Genomic DNA, 21,896 nt, shown 5'->3' with positions numbered 1-21,896 from the left:
GTGACATTATCGGGGATACTGTTCCTGATGGCTTGTAGTCCATCTTTGTGTGGAATGTTGGTGTAGAGGGCTTCTACATCCATAGTGGCCACAGATTACAGACCTAAGAGTTGCAATTCTTCAACAAAAAAAAAACTTCAAAAACAGACTCCAACGAGAGACTGCTGAATTGGAATTAATTTGCAAACTGGATACAGTTAACTTAGGCTTGAATAGAGACTGGGAGTGGATGGGTCATTACACAAAGTAAAACTATTTCCCCTTGTTTATTCCCCACCCCCCACTGTTCCTCAAACGTTCTTGTCAACTGCTGGAAATGGCCCACCTTGATTATCACTACAAAAGGTTCCTCCCCACCCCCGCTCTCCTGCTGGTAATAGCTCACCTTAAGTGGTCACTCAGTGTGTATGGTAACACCCATTGTTTCATGTTCTCTATGTATATAAATCTCCGCACTGTATTTTCCACTGAATGCATCCGATGAAGTGAGCTGTAGCTCACGAAAGCTTATGCTCAAATAAATTTGTTAGTCTCTAAGGTGCCACAAGTACTCCTTTTCTTTTTGCGAATACAGACTAACACGGCTGCTACTCTGAAACCATACATAACATGGGATTTCCTAAGGGGGACTAGGTGCCTAAATGCCCTTTGTGCCTACAAAAATCTCACTGTTAAACCCATATTTAAGCAACTAAGACTTCAGTTCATCAAGTCACTTAAATGTGCTTAAACTACATACATACTGAAGTGCTTTATTAGAAGTGGTCCTAATTATGGAGTCTGATTATCAAACATGCTGAGTACCCCACTCTTCCCATTGAACTCAGTTTCCCCATTTCTAATGAATTCCATGTAGCTTTGGGGAATGCTCCTTTTGAGATGTTTTTTGATTTTTGAGCTGTACAGTAGGTTTGCAACACATTACAATTGATTGGAAAGAGGTTAAAAAAAAAAGTAAGACTAGTAATAAACAAAAAGTCATCCCCATCTGTTTTAACTGACAATTTGTGCAAAACTTTTTAGGTTTCATACATGCCACTGCAAATCCACTTTCATTTACAGTGTAACTTTGCTTTCTGTCATTTTTTCCCCCTGCCTTTGATGCTTGGTTATTTATTTCTTTGCTTTTCTGTAACTTCATATTGCTGGATTTTCCATCATCTTTGCTTCTTCATCTGGCTTTCTGCTTCTTGGAATGGCTGAAGATCGCATCAGGAGTATTAGTGCACCAATATTAGGTACTGTATCAATCAAGATGCAATTGTAACCTACTGTGAATTTTCCTACTTGCTTTCTTTTCTGTTTTTCCCCTTTAAAAATGCTACTTGCAGGTGTGTGTTGGGAGTCCTCATTACATTAGGCGAGTATAATCCTGAAACAAAAGAACAGCTTTTCTTTTTAAAGCATTAGGTCTTGTCTGCACGGGGAACTTACTTACGCAGGACAGTGTCACTCAGGGGTGTGACAGATTCTCCCCTGAGACGTAGCTATGCCAACCTGACCCCTGGTATAGACAGCACTAGATCACTGGCAGAATTCTTCCATTGACTGTCTCTTGGGGAGGTGGATTAACTACAGTGACAGGAGAAGCCCTCTCATCGATGTAGGCGGTGTTAGCAGTGAAGTGTTATAGTGCTGCAGTTGTGCCCCGTAGCGTTTTAAGTATAGACATACCCTTAGTGTGGGATTTTCAGAAGCACTCAACAATGGACCCACTCTGCTGTCACTGATATCTGGTAAAGCTACCATTAACTGGGAGGGGAGGGGAGCGGCCAATGTTAAGAGCTTTAGAAAAATCCTATTCTTATTAAATGAAAATCTTGTAAGAAATTAGTGTTAAGATATTAAATATTAATTATAAACTGAAAAACATCACCAGTACAAATGCTTTTATGTAAACTTGCCCTTTATGCAAAAAACTTAAACAACTTTTATTATTATTTGTGTTGAGGTTTTGCCTACAAGCCCCAATCTTACGGAATCATAGAAATGTAGGACTGGAAGGGCCTCTGAAAGGTCATCAAGTGCAGCCCCCTGTGCTGTGGCAGGGCCAAGTATCCCTAAACCATCCGTGATAAGTGTTTCTCCAACCTGTTTTTAAAAACCTCCAGTGATGGGGATTCCACAATCTCCCTTGGAAGCCTATTCCAGAGCTTAGCCACCCTTATTATCAGAAAGTTTTTCCTAATATCTCATTTAAACCTCCCTTGCTGCAGATTAAGCCCTTATTTCTTGTCCTATCTTCGGTGGACATGGAGAACAATTGATCACCATCCTCTTTATAACTGCCCTTAACATATTTGAAGACTGTTATCAGGTACCTCCTCAGTCCTTTTTTCTCAAGACTAAACATGCCCAGTTTTTAACCTTTCCTTAAGTTTTCTAAACTTTTTTATCATATTTGTCGTTTCTTCTGGACTCTCTCCAATTTGTCCACATCTTTCTTAAAGTGTGACGCCCAGAATTGGACCCAGTACTCCAGCTAAGGCCTTACCAGTACCAAGTAGAGTGAGACAATTGCCTCCCGTGTCTTACATATGACGCTCCTGTTACTATTCCCCAGAATAATGATATAATTTTTCTGCAGCTTCATCACATTATTGGCTCATATTCAATTTGTGATCAACTATAAATCCCTCCAATATTATCACCAACCTAATTATTCTCCTTTTTGTAGTTGTGCATTTGATTTTTTCCTTCTTAAGTGAAGTACTTTGCACTTGTCTTTATTGAATTTTATCTTGTTGAACTCAGACCAGTTGTCCAATTTGTCAATGTTATTTTGAATTCTGATCCTGTCTTTCAAAGTATTTGTAACCCCTCCCAATGTGGTGTCATCTGCAAATTTTATAAGCGTATGCACCATTATCCATTCTAGTCGTTAATGAAAATATTGAATAGTACAGGACCCAGGACTGACCTCTGCAGGACACCACTAGATACACTCTGCCATTTGACAGCAAACCACTGATAGCTACTCTTTGAGCAGGACCCCATTGTGCTAGGTGCTGTACAGCACAGTAAAAAAGGACAGTCCCTGCTCCAAGGGACATACAGTCTGATTATTATCCTGTGCCAGCGTGGTTTCTCCTTGCCCGCTATAGGGAGATTGGAATCTAGTACTCAAGATGTACTGTGTAAATCTGAGAGAATTGTGACCTTTGTTCAGAAGGACTGCATAGTGCAAGTTGAATGTCTCACCCAAGTGATTTGAGACGTCTCTGGGTTTATATGGGACCTTTCTCCATGGAAGCACCCCCTTCAGTAAGGATTGGAACCAGTATTTAACCAGGTTGCTCAGTCACCCCAATATCCAGGAAGGATGTAGGGAAGAATAAAAGGAACAACTGCAGCAAACCTTAGCCCTGTTTCCATTTCTTTCTTATGGCATTTCTAAGATGGGAGGGCCAGGAAAATTAAAATAACTCTAGAATTAGACAAGTGTACTAGGTGAGTTTCCGTATAATACTGTTCCTCATGATTTTACAAATTTGTGAGGATTCTACCCCCCTAGCGAAAAGCTGCATAGTACTTTTGTTTAGTTTCTTATGGCACTTCTTGACCAATCAGGATTTCACAATTGTCATACTGGCCCAAATTTTTGGCTGGCATAACTGCATTATTTGGCCCTGTATCCATACACTAGGATCACCTCAGACTTCATGATTATAAGACGAGGGAATTAGAAGTTGTTACAACACACACTTGGCCAGCTCTGATAATCACCAGAGGGCAGTGCTACCAGTGTGGACGAACTATTTTGTTAGCTACAGACAGGATATAAAGGGCATTGACCAGACCAGCTGCTGCTGTTCATTAATGAGACTGAGTTTGCTAAAGCAACATAGAGCCACTGTGACAGGTCTTTTGGGCCCCTCACTCCCTTCCCGAATCTCTAAACAGCTGACCCAGCCATCCCCCACATGGTGGCAGCCATGCATTACTCTAAATGCTATTTACTATATGACTGATGTCATTACTATTTAAGGAACTTTCTAAATCAGTGGTAACACTGTGACACAAGTTCAGTTCTTCCCACAGACAACAGCTAAATTCTGCTTCACTGAAGTTAATGGGAATGCGCTAGTGTACTTGAGAGCAGAATTTGCCCTTTTTCAAAGTAGGATTCCTTGAACGAGTTGGAATAAATGGTATCAATCCAAATGATTTTCAGAGGTGAAGTTGAGTGGGGGTACACACTCAAGTTTTTGCTCAGTGATTCACAGACTTCACAGTTGGTCTAAATTGTCTGACTGGTGTGTATTCTGACTTTCTGCATAGTGGCATTTGTTAGTGAAATTATTTGTTTTTAAAGCTGCTGTGGCTTCATTTCTGTGAAGCATTGCCTTCCAGATCGTTTCTGAATTAATAACTTGTACATTGTGGACGAGTAGCTTAAATAACCTATCATTTTTAATCTCAGGAGAGACAGAGAATATGGATGGTACAATAACTTCAGATGAACTTTCACCCCTTTCTTCTGGAACAGAATCGGGTCCACAGTCTCCATTGTCTCCAGAAAATAAAAAGAGCCCAAAAGGCATCAGGAAAATCTGGGGAAAGTAAGACCTTCTAATTCTTTATCCATGCCCTGTCAAAATGTTTCAGATGAGAACATTTTCAGTTTACAGCATGTTCTAGAAGACCTAGAGGATCTGTACCTGTAATAAAACAAAATGTCAAATGCAGTAATCAAACCCAGCAACTCTGCAGTGTCCATGTGGGCGGGTATATGTGTACACATAAGATTAAGAGAAAATGGATTCCAGTACTAATAAAGGAGCAGACATGCTATAGGAAGAAATTCAATACAAAGGAGAAGTCCTCTAATTTCTTAATGTAATACATTAGTTGGAAGCCAAAAACTTTAATAACCATTTTTTTTTCACTAGTCTTCCATTTCTGAAGGCATAAATTGCAAATACAGGTTTAGTCTTACCCTGTCCTGTCAGACACTTGCCTATTTCAGGTCACCAGTCATTTGACAGTCTGAGTCTCAGTGTTTAGACTGGGGTACAGTGTCAGGACTGAACAGCGTTACTTGCAGAGCACAGTGCTTTCCACAAGGTTTGGTCTAGCTGCCTAATCTAACCATCTATGTAACCATCTATTTTATAACCATATATATATGTAACCTTTCTTGAGTTTGCTCAAGAAAAGATTATTAAATGGTCCCAGAAAAAAAACATAATAGCCAGATCTTAAAGTTTCCTTGGAACTTACAAAAAGCTGAAATTATCAGTGAGTTCCATATCTTCTCTCTAGCTTTAGTATAAATGTTTTGGGATTAGTGGTGGGCTAATGTATCTTTCTAGTGTATTTACATTTTATGTATGAAATGGAAATGCTGTATGTCATGCTCTAATACTTGGTGTTCTGCTCTCTGTAAAGAATAAGAAGAACTCAGTCAGGTAACTTCCATGCAGACGATTTAGGTTTGGCTGAATTTCGAAGAGGTGGTCTCCGTGCAACAGCTGGACCTCGATTATCTAGATCAAAGGAAACAAAGGGGCAGAAGAGGTAATCACTCTCTCTTATAATATTATATTACTTCCAGTGCATGAGAGGTAGTATTGTGAACAGAGTGTATCTCCTGTGGTGAAGTACTGTCCAGCATACTTCACTAGAAATGAATCTCACTATAACTAGAAAGGATTTTTCTGGCTGAGCTTATCTGCACTGTTGCAGTTGCAGGGGGTAATGACAGCTTCTGGCTGAGTCTGAGAAGCCATAATTGCTCTTGTAACAAAGAGCAAGTGTAGCATGACGTCCTCCTCTTCATTCCCTGCTTTGGGAATAGCTGCAGGATGACTGGGGGTGAAGGATTTCATCATAACTCTCCCCACATGGATGATGGAAATTTCTCTTCTTTCTCCTCTCTCCTCTGAGTTTTTCAAGAGTAGGTTGAGCTGAATCTATGTAAGAACGTTCAAATTAACATACTATATATTGCAATGTCTGTTTACCATATTATGTACTGCAGGACTAGATATTAATTCTTTTTACTGGAATCCAGAGCACAGAGAAGACATCAGTAGGTATTAGTAATTACCCACATGGCAGAGACCCTGGTACCAATGCACCTTTTGGCTGTTCTTCAAACAAGATCAAAACAATGTACAAGCAATTGGTCCATGAATTGAAGTTAATTTGTTTATAATCTTTTAAACATTTCTCAGTGTTGTCAACTGACATTAATGAACGTTGCAGGATCAGGTCCTAACTTACTAATTGGTATGGTGGGTTGTTTTTTTAACAGAAGTTGGAAAAAATATATTTAAAAGTGTTAAAGTAAAACTATTGTTAAAGCATCGCTAACCTCCCCATGCCAGGTTAGAAGGCTTTTCTAAAGTGTCAGTTAATTGTCTTTAGTGTGATCCTCATACAGCACTTGTGCTTTTCAGTGACTACAATGCCCCATTTGCTCAGTGGAGCACTGAAAGAGTTTGTAACTGGCTTGAGGACTTCGGTCTTGGTCAGTATGTCATTTTTGCACGGCAGTGGGTGACTTCTGGCCACACGTTATTAACAGCAACACCTCAGGACATGGAAAAGGTAAGAAATCTGGAATTATTGCTGTCTATTAGGCAGGTGTAGATGGCTGGTCCTTTATTGTATTAGTCTATTGGCCACTTTTAGATGCAAGCATCAAAATATAGCAGCTAATTCAAAAAGGTGCGTAGTCTTCTTTATGTAGCAAAAACTAAAATCAGTCTCTCTCACATGCATGAGTTCTGAGATAAAAGGCACCATATAAGGTCAAGCTATTTATTATAATTTTTTTTTTGTTATAGGAACTAGGAATAAAACATCCTCTGCACAGGAAGAAATTAGTTTTGGCCGTTAAATCAATAAATACAAAACAGGATGATAAGTCTGCGCAACTAGATCATATCTGGGTGACACGTAAGTGCTTGTGGAATTCTGGGACTAGAGGTTGGGTTTTTTACCTCAGCTGAGAAGTAATGAAAATGTTTCATGTATTTCTTGTACACAGTGAATGAGAGTTTGTCATAGAAATGTATGTTAAAGCCAGCTGATTATCGAATTGATTGATCATCTAAACGTACTGTACCATAGTGGCATTTGGAATATTTCATTGGAAGAATATTTTAGAGATTTACATTTTAAAAGTTTGGTTTTCTTGAATGCCAGTTATAATGAATATGCCTTATTTTTTCAAAGCTTACTTGCTTTTTGATTTCTGTGGAAATCATAACTGAATTTAGGAGTCCGAAAAAGGCAACTGGAATTCAGCTTAAAATACCTCAGGCCAGGGATCAAGCAACCCCTCCAATGTAACCGCCTTGAGGGGGACTGAGTGCGAGTAACTAGATTTTTTATTCCTAGTATGAAAGGCGCTAAAGGTCCTGTAGAGTCACATGCTCAGTCATATATGCCATTCTCTAAAGCATTTCAGGAATTTAATTTGTGGGTTTTGGTGGGAGCTGCCTGCCGCTCTCAGACAAAGGGAGGGCCATTTTGGGCAGAAGGCCTTGAAAGGGCAGTGAAAAAGAGAATAGGTGACTCATGAGTTTCTGAAGAGGGTCAGAGGACCCTGAGTATGAGGGTGCAGAGGGTGTGGAATTTCATCTTCAAGGATTGTTTCTTGATCTGAAAAGACTTCCTAAATCTGGATTTGTTTTCTACACTATTTTTATATTTTCAGGATGGCTTGATGATATTGGCTTACCTCAGTACAAAGATCAGTTTCATGAATCCAGAGTTGATGGGAGAATGTTGCAATACTTAACTGTGGTAAGAAGGTTTACCATAAAACCGCTTTCCCTCCATTCAGACTGACTCTGAACCCTCCATCTTGCAAACACAGTAGATTCTGCTTAAAAGCGATCCTGATATTAGCAACTTCTGATTGATGGCAACATATTGCCAGGAACCAGTCCCATCCCATTAACGTCAGCGTTAATGGGATTCAGATATTAGCAACAGCATGCTCCTTATTAGCAACTTCTTTTGGAAGAAAAGAGCCACCTGCACACAGATTTGTGAGGCTGCAGCCAGGGAAGGAAGTGCTGGGACATATCTTCTCTGGTTGCAGCCTCGCAAACCTGCCTGCGGCCATGCGTAGCACATCCCAGTACTTCCTTCTGGGGATGCAGCCCAGCAAATGTTCCTGCAGACAGGGACCACACAGGAAGTAAGGGGCTGTGGGTTGGGAGGGGAGGCCGTGGGCAGAGCAGTAGTAGGGAGACGGGCTGCAGCCCAGATGTTGGAGCTGCACAGTACCTCTCCCTGCATTCTCCGGACTGCACTTTGCCAGGGGACTGCATACAGGGAAGGAAGCACTCAACATGTTGAACCTTGACCCCAGGAGAGTGCAGGGAGAGGTACCGAGTAGCTCCGTGGGCCCTGCATCTGGGCTGCAGCTTCCCTCCTTGCTGGCATGTTTGCAGGGTGTCAGACAGGGAAGGCCTGCCCAGTGCTTTCTTCCTTAGCTGCTGCCTGAGAAACCTGCTTTCCATTTATTAGCAGCTGCCCCATAATAGCAACTTTTTGCTGTCAACCCAGGGGTTGCTAACAAGCAGAGTGTGCTGTGTTCAGGAAAGAGGAGGGAGTTAGCTACTATTTTACGGGTAACTTTCCAGCAATATTCCTTTTAGTCTGGGACTTCGCTCACATTCAAAAGAATCTAAAGGATCTATGCAAGGCAAAAATTGCGGGGATGGGGGTCACCTTATCTACTGAATGGTAGAGGGAGAGCCACCCAAAGATAAACCAGTAGTCGCTATATCTGCATTAAGAATAATAGCATACAGGAGATTCAACTGCAGCTGGCTACTGCAAGACACCTGACTACCAGGACCATATCCACACGATATGTTTGAGTATAATGACCTAGAGTGCATGCAGCTCAGGATATTTAGCCTGGTCACTTGGTAACTGATATTTAGCAGTGGAGACCAGCATTGAACCCAGTATGTTGTAAGGCCTTGACCAAATTGGTATCAGAACCATACAAGCTATAGCTATGTTTAAATATTTATTGATGGTAAGGCTCTAGCATCACTTCCCTGTCTAGTGTGGATAAAGAATTTTCTTTTTGTCTTGTAACTGCAATAAAACGATTGTATAGTTCAACTGGGTATTAGTCCATAATATAACTTTGGAGAGCACGGTTCTCAGAAGAAAATTTCTGTCCCTACTGATCAAGGAGACCATGCTAGAACCCTGATACCTACCACTTTATTTAAATGTGGCCATAACAAGTATGACCACAGTGTGGACATGGTCTTACTCAACTGAGACATACTCCATCTCCAGTTTCTACTTAAAAGACCAATAGTCTTATAGATTAATTTTATTAAGTTTCAACTGTTTTTTCTAACAGGAATGCATACCATTGATCTAACCTGGATTTCTTTGATACATACAAATGTCACAGCATTTATTTTCCAGGGGGCACCGGGGGGGAAATCGGATTGTGCAGTGGTATTCTATGCCACTTTTACCCAGGCTTTTCCTCTTTCAGAATGACCTTCTCTTTCTGAAAGTCACCAGCCAGCTGCATCATCTCAGTATTAAATGTGCCATTCACGTGCTGCATGTCAACCAGTTCAACCCCCATTGTCTACGTAGGAGGCCAGTTGATGAGGTAAAGAAGAAATTTGTGTGGCTTGAGTCTACTGTTTTGATGCTGCATGCTCTAGCCCTGCCCCCTCTGCTCCTGCTTGCCACCAAAGGAGTTATTCACTAGTGAAAGAAAACTAACTGTACAAAATACCGGCCACTGCAGCCAGGAGCTGCCTTTGGAGTCTCCTCAGGGAAGATCCACATCCCAGAGGAGGAAAATAGTGTAAGTTACTGCTTATCCTCTTCCATGTCACCAGCCCAAACCCAAGAGCAGGTTCCCCTCTGTGTTCCCATGTGGAAGGGAGCCAGGTAGCATTAAGTAGATTGGCACAGGTGGTGTAACTGGAAGAAATGGGATGTATTGAGAAAGGGACAATTTTGGCTGAATATCCAGAAAAGCTTCTGAAGAGCGAGATCTCTCAACACTGTAGAACAATTTCCCGTGGGGCAAGGTAGAAGTTCCATTGTTTGGTCACACATTGGGACCAACTCTGCACTCTCAGTGAGATGGACTACAATGGCAGTAAGTATATGCCATCTGTAAGTGCCAGAGATGGTTGAATAAATTATTCAGTGAATTTTGCATTTACTTTTAATTATTCAACCACTTTTTTTCCATTGTTCTCCAAGTCTGTAAAGTTTGGCAAATCATTCACAACTATGTAAGAATTTAATAATATTTTTGAGTGAAGTCATTGAAATTTTTTATTATTTACTCAACTCTACTAATTTCTCAAGCAGTACTCCCAGCAGCACATAAACTAATTTAGCCTTTCTCCAGCCAGCATCAGTTCTTCTCTTAGGGTATGTCTACACTACCCACCGGATCAGCGGGCAGCAATCGATCCAATGGGGATTGATTTATCGCGACTAGTCTAGACTCGATAAATCGACCCCCGAGTGCTCTCCCATCGACACCTGTACTCCAATGCCACGAGAGGCGCAGGCAGAGTTGATGGGGGAGCAGCAGCAGTTGATTCACTGTAGTGAAGACACTGCGGGGAGTAGGTCTAAGTACGTTGACTTCAGCTACGTTATTCAAATAGCTGAAGTTGAGTAACTTAGATCCATCCCCCCACCTAGTGTAGACCAGGGCTTAGTCTCTGTATTAAGTACCTAGATAATATAGTAATGGAAACCTTAATAATAATAATAATTTTCAATATTTTTTGCAGCATAAATAGTCTCTGCATATTGTCTTTTATATGAAGCAGTAGTTCTTAGGTTTCCATCTGTAATAGAATGTACTTTCCATTTCACCTGCCAATCCAGATTCTCCAAATCTTCTGAGAGCTGCACAAGATGCTCAGAGCAAAACAGGTTATCTCAGAATCTGGGAAATAGTGATTGTTAGGGAGGAGGAATGATTTAATAGTAACTGATAACGAGGCAGGCATGAAAGGTAAACTCATTAGCTGAGGTTCAGCCTTTTTCAAGTATTGAACTGTATTTTCTTAGCTGAATTGTGTCTGCATGTATATATATAAATTAAAATTCCGTGTGTAAAGAAGAAGAGTATATTGTCTTTTTGTGGTTGCTTTTACAGAATAATATTTCACCTTCTGAAGTAGTGCAGTGGTCTAATCACAGAGTGATGGAATGGCTCAGATCGGTAGATCTGGCAGAATATGCACCAAACCTTCGAGGAAGTGGAGTTCATGGTGGCCTCATTGTGAGAACTGGTTCATAATTTTATTCCTTTTTTTTATATATTAACTTAGAAAATACATTTCCAGATTACTTTACCAAAACTACTGTAGCTGTTTAATTTCCAAGCACGAAACAGAAAGAGGAATATACCTTAATTTTAGTAATCTGATGATGTATGCTCACTGATCAACCTTCTTAAAAGCTATTGAGTCTGTTTTATGTAAATTAATTTTTACAACGTAGGAAATGTAAAGAAAAAAGAAATATTAGAAATATAAAAAAGCAAAATGATGTCACATTGTCTTCCGGACTAATAGGGAGTGCATGAAATAGAAAATTTCTTACTGATAATTTCCTTTCTGCTAGCAGCATCTCCCACAATTCTGGATGTGTGGGCTGCTCCCCTCCTCTCTGTAGCTCTCACAGGCGAATTAATATCTTGGTGCTGCATGCTCTGGCCATGCCCCCCTCTGCTCCTGCTTGCCACCAAAAGAGTTATTCCAAAGCTGGAAAAACTTGTATAACAATACGAGTAACTCCAGAGTAAGCAGACTGACTATGTACAGTGGACCAAAAAATGGTCACATAGTAAAGATTCCACTCAACATCTGACCTTTTGGCTCATAAGCCATTCAAGGTGGGTAGATTTATGGGAGAAGCTACGAGCAAAAAGGAAATCATCAATAAGACGTATTTTCCTGTTCTGCAGCCCAGCATCCCCACAGTTCTGGACATTTGGAAAGTAGTGAGCAGTGAACAGGGAGGATTATAGAAAAGGTCAGAAAGAAGGGGGGGGGGAAATGTATCCCTCCCCATTTATAAGATTTGCTCAAAGGGGATTATTATTTCTGGGCCACTTCCTGCAGCAACTTTCTGCCAAAGGAAGCATCTGCAGGTGGCAGGAAGGACACATCACAGTGCTTGATGAAGGTCGTAGCTGTTGAGCAGGTGGCATCCTTGCAAATTTCCAGTGTGGATGCATTTCTTTCTGTTCCTGAGGTTGCCGGGGATCTCCTGGAGTGTGCCCTGACCCCGTTCAGAACAGAATTTTGAATGCCTTGTGTGCCTCCACAGCGCAATGGAGGACTTGGAAGCTGCGGGTCTTTTCTTCCCCACTAAAAGAAAAAAAAGAAATAAGCTGGCCTATCTTCTCATGGATCCTTTATGTTTGAGGTAGATTTTCAGAGCTTTTCTGACATCTGAGGTGTCATCCCTCTTCTCCATGGACACAGTGAAGGATGGATCAGCTCTGGGGAAGTGTGGAAGGAAGGGTCCAGCTTAGGGATAGAAGAGTCAGGAGTCACACTGACTTGTCCTTGTGGAACATGCAGGAAGGCTCCTGCATCGATACGGCTGCCAGCTCTCGCGCTCACCTGGCAGGTGTGATGGCTATCAGAAGGCAAGTTTCGATGGAGAAATAGAATGCTGGTATTGACATCAGTGGTTCGAGGGGATGACTTGTCAGGGCCAGGGCTTTGGAGCAGAGCCCGGAGCTGGAGCGTGGAGCAGCTCTGGAGCAGTGGAGCTGCAGGTTTTTGCCCGGAGCTGGAGCGGAGCCGGAGCACAGCTCCAAAGCCCTGGTCAGGGCTCCTTGTTTCGCTTTGGTTGTTCACGTACACGACCATATTTGTGTTGTCTGACTGAATCAGAACATGTTTCTCCTCTACACTGGATTGGAACCATGGCAGCTACAGCTTGACTGCTCTTAGCCTTAGGAGGTTTATGCTGTAACCCCTTTCCGCTGGGCTTCAGCTGCTTTAAGTGGTTTGGGACTCCCAAGTGTGCTCCTCAGCCCTCCAGCTTGGCATCAGTTATGAGAACCAGAGGATCTGGAAGACACATGGGCATAGCATTGCAGATATTGCCCTGGGCTAACGACCATTTTAAGGAGCTGAGCACCAGCAGCAGGACCTTTATGCAGTCCTTCATGTGTTCTGGGGAGTGGCCCACACCTTTAAGATGAAGCCTTGAAGATGCCAGATGCGTGATTGTGGCCACGGAGTGATCCCTGCGCACAGCCCTAGGAGGCCTACTTATTGAAGGTCCAGTGCTAGGGTAGGCCTCTTGCAGCTTGGGAACAACGTGAGAAGGTCCTGAATCTTTGGAACCTTTCTAGAGGTGGGTAGATCTTTGCTATTGAGGTGTGTGTGTCTTCTCCTAGATGAGCTGTTTTGGTAGACTAGGTCAAGGAGCTTTTCTTGACATTGATAACAAACCCATGCGCCTGGGATGGAGCTCTGATCAAGATGTCCAGGAAGGGGACACAGATGTATACCCTTCGACCTAAGCCTGGCTATCAGTACCACGAACATCTTGGTAAAGACCCTAGTGTAAGAGGACAGGCCAAATGGAAGCATTCAGTACTGATAATGCTTCCTGCTGTAAGAGAACCTTAGACATCTGTGAGGACACGGTCTGATAGGAACTTTTGAGGTATGCATCTGCCAGATCCACTGACGTCAGAATATCCCCGTGGGACAGGGATGATACAGTAGAGGCCAGGCTCTCCATCCACTTGAGCCTTTTGAGGTCAATATGGCTTGGATTCCCCCCTTGCATTTTTGAAGACGGTGGAGTAAAACCCTAAAGAATCTTTCTTCTGAGGAAGTGTTCTCTTCCTCCCATATCTAAAAGACGAGAGATCTTGTTCTGGAGCAGATTGTGAGTTACAGGGTTGTAGGAGACAGGGGAGAAAAAGTCAGAGGACCTGATGGATCTTGTGTACTTCCCCCCGCCCCTTTTTCCCTTTATGTATTTGCATGCGTTGAGAGCACAGGTGCGCTCTCGTGGCTTTGGGTGAGACCTTTGGCAGGCAGCTATCCTTAGGGCCTAAAGCCCTCTCAAGAGAACTCTGAGTGCAAAGCCCTGTGGCAGTGAGTCTCCAAGCCCATGTCAACTGACTGGGGCTCACAACAGCTGTCTAGGCTAGGGGTTCGGGCTTGGGCTTGGGTTCGAGGCTCTAAGGCCCTCCCCCCACGCTGGGTTTCAGAGCCTGGGCTCCAACCCAAGCCGGAGCAAGTATACAGCTATTTTTAGCCCAGAGTGTGAGCTACGCAAGCCCAAGTCAGTTGAACCAGACTCTGAGATTTGCTGCTGTGGGGGGAGTTTCACTGCATAGATGTACCCCCAGAGCCCTCCCTGGCTGAGTCTATTCCTCCAGGGAGTGGGGAGGGGATATGACACTAGAAATTGGGAAGGAGGGTACTGTTTATGAGCCTGACTTCTTTTCCCAGGTCACTCAGGACCCACTTTAAGACTTGGGGAGGGGAGAAGTCTCCCCTTGGGACTTACATCCTGAGTTGACTGGCTGGCGTTGTCCTCATCTTTACAGCCTCTCCCTGCTTTGTTCAGAGACTCCCGGTCTGCTTTTTCCATGTTGAAGTCGCCCGCACATCCCTCTTTGACTCATGGCCCCAGGACCTAACAGAGTTCGGGCCAGAAAGCTCGGTACAGTTCCCAGTCTTCCAAGCCAGTCTCACAGATGGGGCGTTGTTTAGATTTTGCCCTGTGCTTTTCAGGCTGCTCCACCACATCTGAGCAGTGCAGAGAAGCCAGCAGAGAGGCATGGTAGCAGAGCTCAAGGTGAGTTAAGTCACCTGACTGTAAACCAACCCCGGGATGAGAGAGACTAGGGAGGGAAAACTGCTCACCCTTGCCCCCAAAAAACCCCGAAAAGAGGAAAATAGGTGGCAGCAACAGAACCACCATTCACATGTTGCCACAGAGGGGGTGTAGCCAGAACGGGTTGTGCCAAGACTTTTATGCATCTCTGAGCTGCAGAGGGGGGAGCAGCCCAGATGTCCAGAACTGTGGGAGGTGCTGGGCTACAGAAAAGAAATTATACAGTGGAAATTACTTTAATAACTTATTGATAAAACATCACCAGAGCTGTTCAAAGAAATAAAGTGAACTTATGAGACAGAGGCTGGTCACAGATAAAGAATTTCCTTGGGTCGCTGAGCTGTGGCACCTTTGCCAACAATCAGGAATTGTTTAGACTTGGGAGTTAAGATGACAAGCAGCTAGGGTACATCTACACTGTGTTTTAAAACCCACGGCAGCAAATCTCCGAGCCTGGGTCTACAGCCTTGGGATCATGCGGTGTTAGAACCAGCAGTGCTCCAGCCTGATCCTGAGTGACCATAGCTGTGGGTTTTAAAACACAGTGTAGATGTACCCTTAAGTAAAATAAGGGCACTTTGAGTACAGTGAGTTGCCTTTACAAATGTTTTAGGGATTTTGTTTCACTTTCTTTACAACATAAAATTACCACAAGTATTTCCTAACTTCTCTATATGTTAATACAGGAAATAGCTAAGGAGCACTGCAAATACTGACATAATGTTGTTTAGTTAAAGGCATTTGGAAAGTTTTTTCAGGTGACTCCTGTCACTTACACTAGTTACTCAAGAATGAGTGAGACTTTTATTTATTTGTCTGATAGTGTTTAACAGAAACGTAATTATTAAGAACATACAGATCAGCATTATAGGATGACTATGTTTTTTTAAATGTTTGATCTTGTAGAGGTTTGTCTACATAAAGCATAATTTTTGTGGTGTTCTTAATAGATTCTTGAACCTCGCTTTAATGGTGACACACTGGCAATGCTTCTTAACATTCCACCTCAAAAGACCCTCCTGAGACGCCACCTGACCACTAACTTTAATGTGTTAATTGGGCCAGAAGCACAACAAGAAAAAAGAGAAATAATGGAATCTACAGCTTACACACCTCTGACTACCACTGCTAAAGTTCGGGTATGCCACTCTGAATTCTAGGATCTCTCAGTGGAGTTCAGTTTGCTTTTCTTACAGACTAAGGGGCCAACTCTGGGAAGTGGGGGAGGCCAGTTCCCACTAAGGTTACATTTTAGTTATTCTTAATTTTAGTATTCTTTGATATTCTTAATACACAGAGATTCAGCACAAACCTATCAAAATTTACTACAGAAATAAACATGCAATATCAATACCTTTTATTCAAAGGAAACGCGATCCAAAACAAAATATTCATTTTTATCAATAACTGTTCCCAGTTTTAACAAAGATTTAACCAAGTTTCATAAAAAAATTTCTGAACTGAATAGTGTTGAAAATTTAAAATCCTCTTCTTTTGAGCTCCTACAGTACGTTTGATGCCAAGTATACAAATGGTATCTGTTAAATCAGAGCTTTTCCTAATGGCCTAATACAGTGTTAGGATTTGCAGAACGTATACATCAACTCTAACTGAAGCCAGAAATAGAGCGAGGGCTGTTTGTAGACCTGATCTTGTGAATACTTATGCACGAGTGACTTCATTTTTGTAAACAGACTATTGATTTCAATGGAGTCTCTCAGACAGGTAAGTGCTATGCTTGCTACCTATGACCCCAGTTTAAGACCATCCTTGTGGAGAGAAGTGCTGAAGCCCACACTTGTGGCCTTGACTCAGCAAAGTACTTAAGCACCTGCGTAACTATAGACGCATGAATTGTCCAATTGAAGTAGTTGTGCTAGCTGTGTAACTTTAAATAATAGTTTAATTGACTTCACTGGTCATACAGTTGCCAACTGAGAACATCATATGTTAATCTGAGCTATGGTCAAACCCTACTAAATCACGCCAATGATGGGGGAGATTTTTCGTGAATTAGCAAATATACAGACAACCATGATTTTAAAAAACTATCACAAAACACACTTGTTCAACTGTGAGAATTCATCATTATCCTAGTAAATGTACTGTAGTATAGCTAGCAAAGATAATCAAGTGGTGGTAATCTCAGCACAGTGTTCTGCTATTATATCCGTTAGTAACAAACATACAAGGAGGGATGATTAAAGCTGCATTTTTCTAGTTTGTAGACTTCAGTCAAGATCTGTGCATTGTTGGCATGTACAAAATTGTAACTTCAAACTAGATTTTACATTTTAGACCAATTGTTTCTCTTATGTAAAACTTTATATTTCGTTATTTTAGCCAAAGAAACTTGGATTTTCACATTTTGGAAACCTAAGAAAAAAGAAATTTGATGAATCTACAGATTACATTTGTCCTATGGACACAAGTCCAGGTGCAACTAATGGTACTCAGAAGAGCTATGGTGGATACAAAGGACTTAATCAACTCACTGATAGGGAATTGGACAAACTGGATCAGGTGGGACAAATAGATTGATGTCATTCTCATCTCTCATCCTCTACATGCATTCCAAAGCTTGCCAATAACCTTTTGTTACCATATAACAAAGTCTCTGCTACATCCGCATGAACTCATTGAGAACGTACGTATGGGCTGTGGATGCTTTTGAAGAGTTTTATACTGAGAATGTCAGATGAATTATATTTTTATCTTTGTAAGCGTAAACCCATCTATCTTCAAGCCCTTTTTCAGGTACATCAAACCTTTACACTAAGAAGGTTAATGTATTGGACTGTTAAATTTGGGGTTATAGTAGAAACACCAAATTTTTTTTGTACTTTTAATTACATAATCCATGAGTACTGCACAGAGAAATTTTATCTTTATAAGTGGTTTGTAATGTAATAAAATCTTATTCAGATCAATTTGTACAGAGGTATCAATTTGTATTTTATTCTCGTAAGTACAACTGGATTGTATATTTTAAGACGTTAAACTGAAGAGTGCATCATTTGCACCATGTAAATGTATTACATACTCTATGAAATAATTATGCTTAAGCATATAAACACATGAACATTATCAATTAGACAATAAAAGAATACTTCCATTTTGTTACATATGTAGTGATCACTTTCTCTCTGTAATGGAATTTAGTTTACACATCACACACAAACAGTAGGTTTCCATAAAAACTCTATCCAGCCTCCTTCCTGACAAAGTCTGTGTAAAGTACTTCAAACCCTGAAAAAGGGAGCTGTTGGACCTTGTGAGAGCTTCTGTAGTGCACAAGAGCCAGACAGGGGCAGATCCTCTGCTGGTGTAAATTATCGCTCCAGTGACTTCCGTAGAGCTATGACAACTTCCATTAGCTCAGACTGTCCCAGAGAGAAGCCAGATTAAATAATTCTCCTAAGTGAGAAACTAGATAAGAGAATGATCACAAAATTGATATGACTGATAATTCATTTTTCATTTGCATGGTTTACTGCATCTAACACATCATTTGTGCTCATTACCTAACCACTGTCTTTTCTGGTATAAGTCTGCACTGTGTTATTTAGAGGACCCCATTAACAAAAATGTTTTAGCATGTGTTTTAGCGATAAAAGGGTGATATATTTCACATATAGTGGCTCCTGTGTTAGTGTTAAATAAGATTAACAATACTATGTTAAAGAAATAAGAGAGGACCAAATCCCAACAGAGTTGAGCGCTGTCAGTATCTGTAGTGAATGTACTGTAGTTTGATGCTCGACATGTTTACTGAAAGGAAATGTCCAGTTACAAGGTAAACGCAGCATCTAAGTGGTGCATAGTCTCCACTGATTCTGCTCACCGTCTGAACGGGGTGACTTTTGCCCACAGTAAATTAGTGTGTATATCTGATAAAAAACAATTGAAAAACTGAAAATAAGTAACTCCAATATTTTGTAAACAACTGCTGCCCGTGCTCCAGTAGATAGAGTTTACTGAAGCAGTATGGATTTGATTTAACTTTAATATTCCACCATTCTGGACCCCATTTTAAATTACTAAATACAACTGTTACAAAATATTTTGAATATTAAAAAAATTTGATGACATTCCATCTTCCAGCTAAAAAAATGACCTGGAAGTGAACACAATATATTTACACATTTGTACAGTGAAAAATTAATACTTTAAATGAACCACGACTGAACCCCCTTTACATTTTAGGCCACCTGATGGGCTCAAACGATTTATATCCTTTTTTAAAATCAATAAGAGAGCATGAAGAGTACTTGTGTTGTCTGCCTAGTAGGAATGCACCACATGCGTTATTGAACGCATCTTGAATGCTTTTGACTTCTGGAAAATATTACTGCAACACACGGCACTATAATTCATGAGAGCAAACTGATAAATTCTTAAATTCGCTAGCGTGCGTAATATTTGTACTGAAGGATTAAAGAATGCCTTGTTCTCATCAGAAATTGATCTTCCTATCATCACTGCATTTTCACTGCATTATGCTGGCATAAGAGTATTTTTTTTCTTGTGATGTGTGAGGTGTTATGTACAATATGTATATTTATTTCTGTATAACTTTGAGAACTCATTTTTAGCACATTTCAAAGTGTAGTAATTCATCATGGTGAGATTTTGTTTTTCTCAAGGCAGAATCTCCTCCAAAAGATGCATGTAGAGTCTGGATAAAATTGTAGTTACTGTCTGACTTGATCTAGTTACTGACTGATTTTACAGATGGAACATTCAGAAGGAACAGTAATGCAAATAGGGGTGCTCTCTCAAGGCATAAGCAACCTCACGGTATGTACCAATTTATACTTGCTGTAAAGTCACAAACTTATCCTGCTAGAATGCAGTGAAAGTTAAAGGACCAGCAGTCCTCTAGAGTAAGTGTTCCAGTGTTCATGTTATAGACTCCTTATTTACAGCCTACTTACATATCCATACTTCAAAAAATCTTTAGTTTTAAATAAGTTGTCAGTCCTCTATTCATAGTGGATGGCCTAAGTTGAACTTAAGTGGTGCATAGTCTCCACTTATTCTGCTCACCCTCTGAAAATGGGTGAGTTTTGCCCACAGTAAATTAGTGTCTATACCTGATAAAAAACAATGGAAAAATTGAAAAGTAAAAAAATAAGCAATTGCTGTCCCCTGCTCCCTTAGATAGAGTTCACTTTACTGAAGCAGTATGGATTTGATTCTGTATCTAATATATAGAATCACATAACGTGTAAAATTATTGGCTGCATTGGTGCAGCTGATTTAAGTAGATTAACTCATTCACTGGAAAGCAAAATGGATGGTCATGTAACGTGAAAGTATTTTTATCCACTATGTCACCTACCTGTGAGACTCATTGATGCGGATCATCCCACTATGTTACATATAATCAGGTGGCCTATAATGCCTTAAATATTTATATCATCAAATAAGCTACATCAAGACAGTAAATTCCTGCTGTCATGAATCAGATCTAATTACAGTTGGATTGCTTTGTCATTGCTATACACATCTAACTGAACATACTTCTGACTGGTCTATATACTGTTTACTTTCAGGATATGCTAAGCCAAGATGAAACGCTGAATGACAGCAGATTTTTAACACCTACCTTTGAAGACTGGAGATGATGACCATGACCAAGAACACTGTTATACCTCACTTGTATCCAGAGAACTGGCTGATGAAAGCTGGGTGCTATATGCAGAAAATAGCTTAGGCTTTTCTGCCACTAAGAAGTGTAAAATGTATATGATTATGATGCAGCAACACCTTACAGGTAAAAAAAAAAAAAAAAAAACACTGTGTTCTGTGTTGGGTATTTTTACATGGGTATTAAGAAAAGCTATGCAAAATATTTCTCATCATCCAGAGAGGGTAAAATTGGAAAATGATTAAGACTAGTAGAAGATTTCTTTACAGATTTATGACGACTTTTATACGGTTGATTTATGCACTGTTACCTGCTAAATTATCTGTTTTATAATTTTGTACTTTTATAATTAACTTGCAATGTAGCGATAACATAAGCAGAATATGCCTCTGTCACAGAATAAGGGTCCTCTTCATATTAAATGATAGTGGCGAGGATGATACTTTGACAATTCCAGTGACTTTCTATCATGCTATATGATTCATGGTGCAGCAGATGCTATCTTGGGATCTGACAGACCCTGGTGCAGACAGTTGTTTACTGAACCATTGCTAAAAAAACTGCAGTCTGGTATAGAGATAGGATTGGCTTTAGGATTTTGAGACTCCCTAAAGAGGAAGAAGGGACTTCATCCCTCATTCGCTCTTCCTCTGCTTCTGTACCTCTCCTTGTCTCTGCTTTCTCTATCCTGATTATACTATTGGGATGAAGAGAAAGGACAGATAGATCACCTTTCACCCCTCATGAAGCCCTAGCAGGTGGGTGTGTTCTTAAACAGGCCAGCAGAGAGCATGCTGATCCTTACTCTGCTCTCTCTGCAATGAGAAATTTGCTTTACAGCAGGAAATCCCATCTTCAGTTTGAGACTGCAAAGGAAATTGAGGGACCCAAAAGTTGGCTTTTCTTAGAAAATGACTCTCAACGCATGACTTAACACATAAACAAGTACTGTGTTGTTTGTGGTCAAGGAACAGGCAGAAAATTCATTTAACTTAAAATGCACATTTAAACTACCAAAATGGTGCATACCACCCTCGCTACGGATACCTCAAGGTGAGTGCAATAAAAGTTTTAGCCCAGTCCATAGATGAAAGTTCCTTGTACAATTGGAACATTTCAGTAAGCTCCGCTGAATTTTGAGTCAAAATGACTAGAGGAGCTACAAAGCACAGTTTAACATGTAGTGTGAAACTTAGCACAGATGGTTGGAAAACCAGGAGGAAGTGATAGACTCCAAGTCCTTTGCTCCCTGAATTGTATTCAGCATACTATAAGCTATATAAATATATATGGATTCCACATACTGGCATGACTGAGATGTGGTTAGAAACAAGTTGTAATGTTTGCCGCTTTTAAAAAAACAAGTTTCTCATGCAAAGAG

The 21,896-nt window shown here is 40.8% G+C and overlaps 1 protein-coding gene across 1 annotated transcript in view; it reads left to right on the top strand.

The window, feature by feature from the left end:
• The window catches only part of PPFIBP2 (PPFIA binding protein 2), a 207,821-nt gene extending 185,925 nt beyond the window's left edge, over positions 1-21,896 (top strand). The window contains exons 18-29 of the mRNA XM_074955092.1: positions 1,206-1,238; positions 4,424-4,562; positions 5,392-5,520; positions 6,405-6,555; positions 6,795-6,906; positions 7,670-7,758; positions 9,491-9,613; positions 11,138-11,263; positions 15,813-16,001; positions 17,206-17,385; positions 19,597-19,662; positions 20,421-21,896. Of these exons, the coding sequence (XP_074811193.1) occupies positions 1,206-1,238; positions 4,424-4,562; positions 5,392-5,520; positions 6,405-6,555; positions 6,795-6,906; positions 7,670-7,758; positions 9,491-9,613; positions 11,138-11,263; positions 15,813-16,001; positions 17,206-17,385; positions 19,597-19,662; positions 20,421-20,492 (1,409 nt within the window). The 3' untranslated portion in view covers positions 20,493-21,896. The remainder of the gene's footprint in view (positions 1-1,205; positions 1,239-4,423; positions 4,563-5,391; positions 5,521-6,404; positions 6,556-6,794; positions 6,907-7,669; positions 7,759-9,490; positions 9,614-11,137; positions 11,264-15,812; positions 16,002-17,205; positions 17,386-19,596; positions 19,663-20,420) is intronic.

This window comes from Natator depressus, chromosome 6 (assembly GCF_965152275.1).
Source record: "Natator depressus isolate rNatDep1 chromosome 6, rNatDep2.hap1, whole genome shotgun sequence".
Classification (NCBI taxonomy): domain Eukaryota; kingdom Metazoa; phylum Chordata; order Testudines; family Cheloniidae; genus Natator; species Natator depressus.
This window is presented reverse-complemented; position numbering and strand designations above follow the sequence as displayed.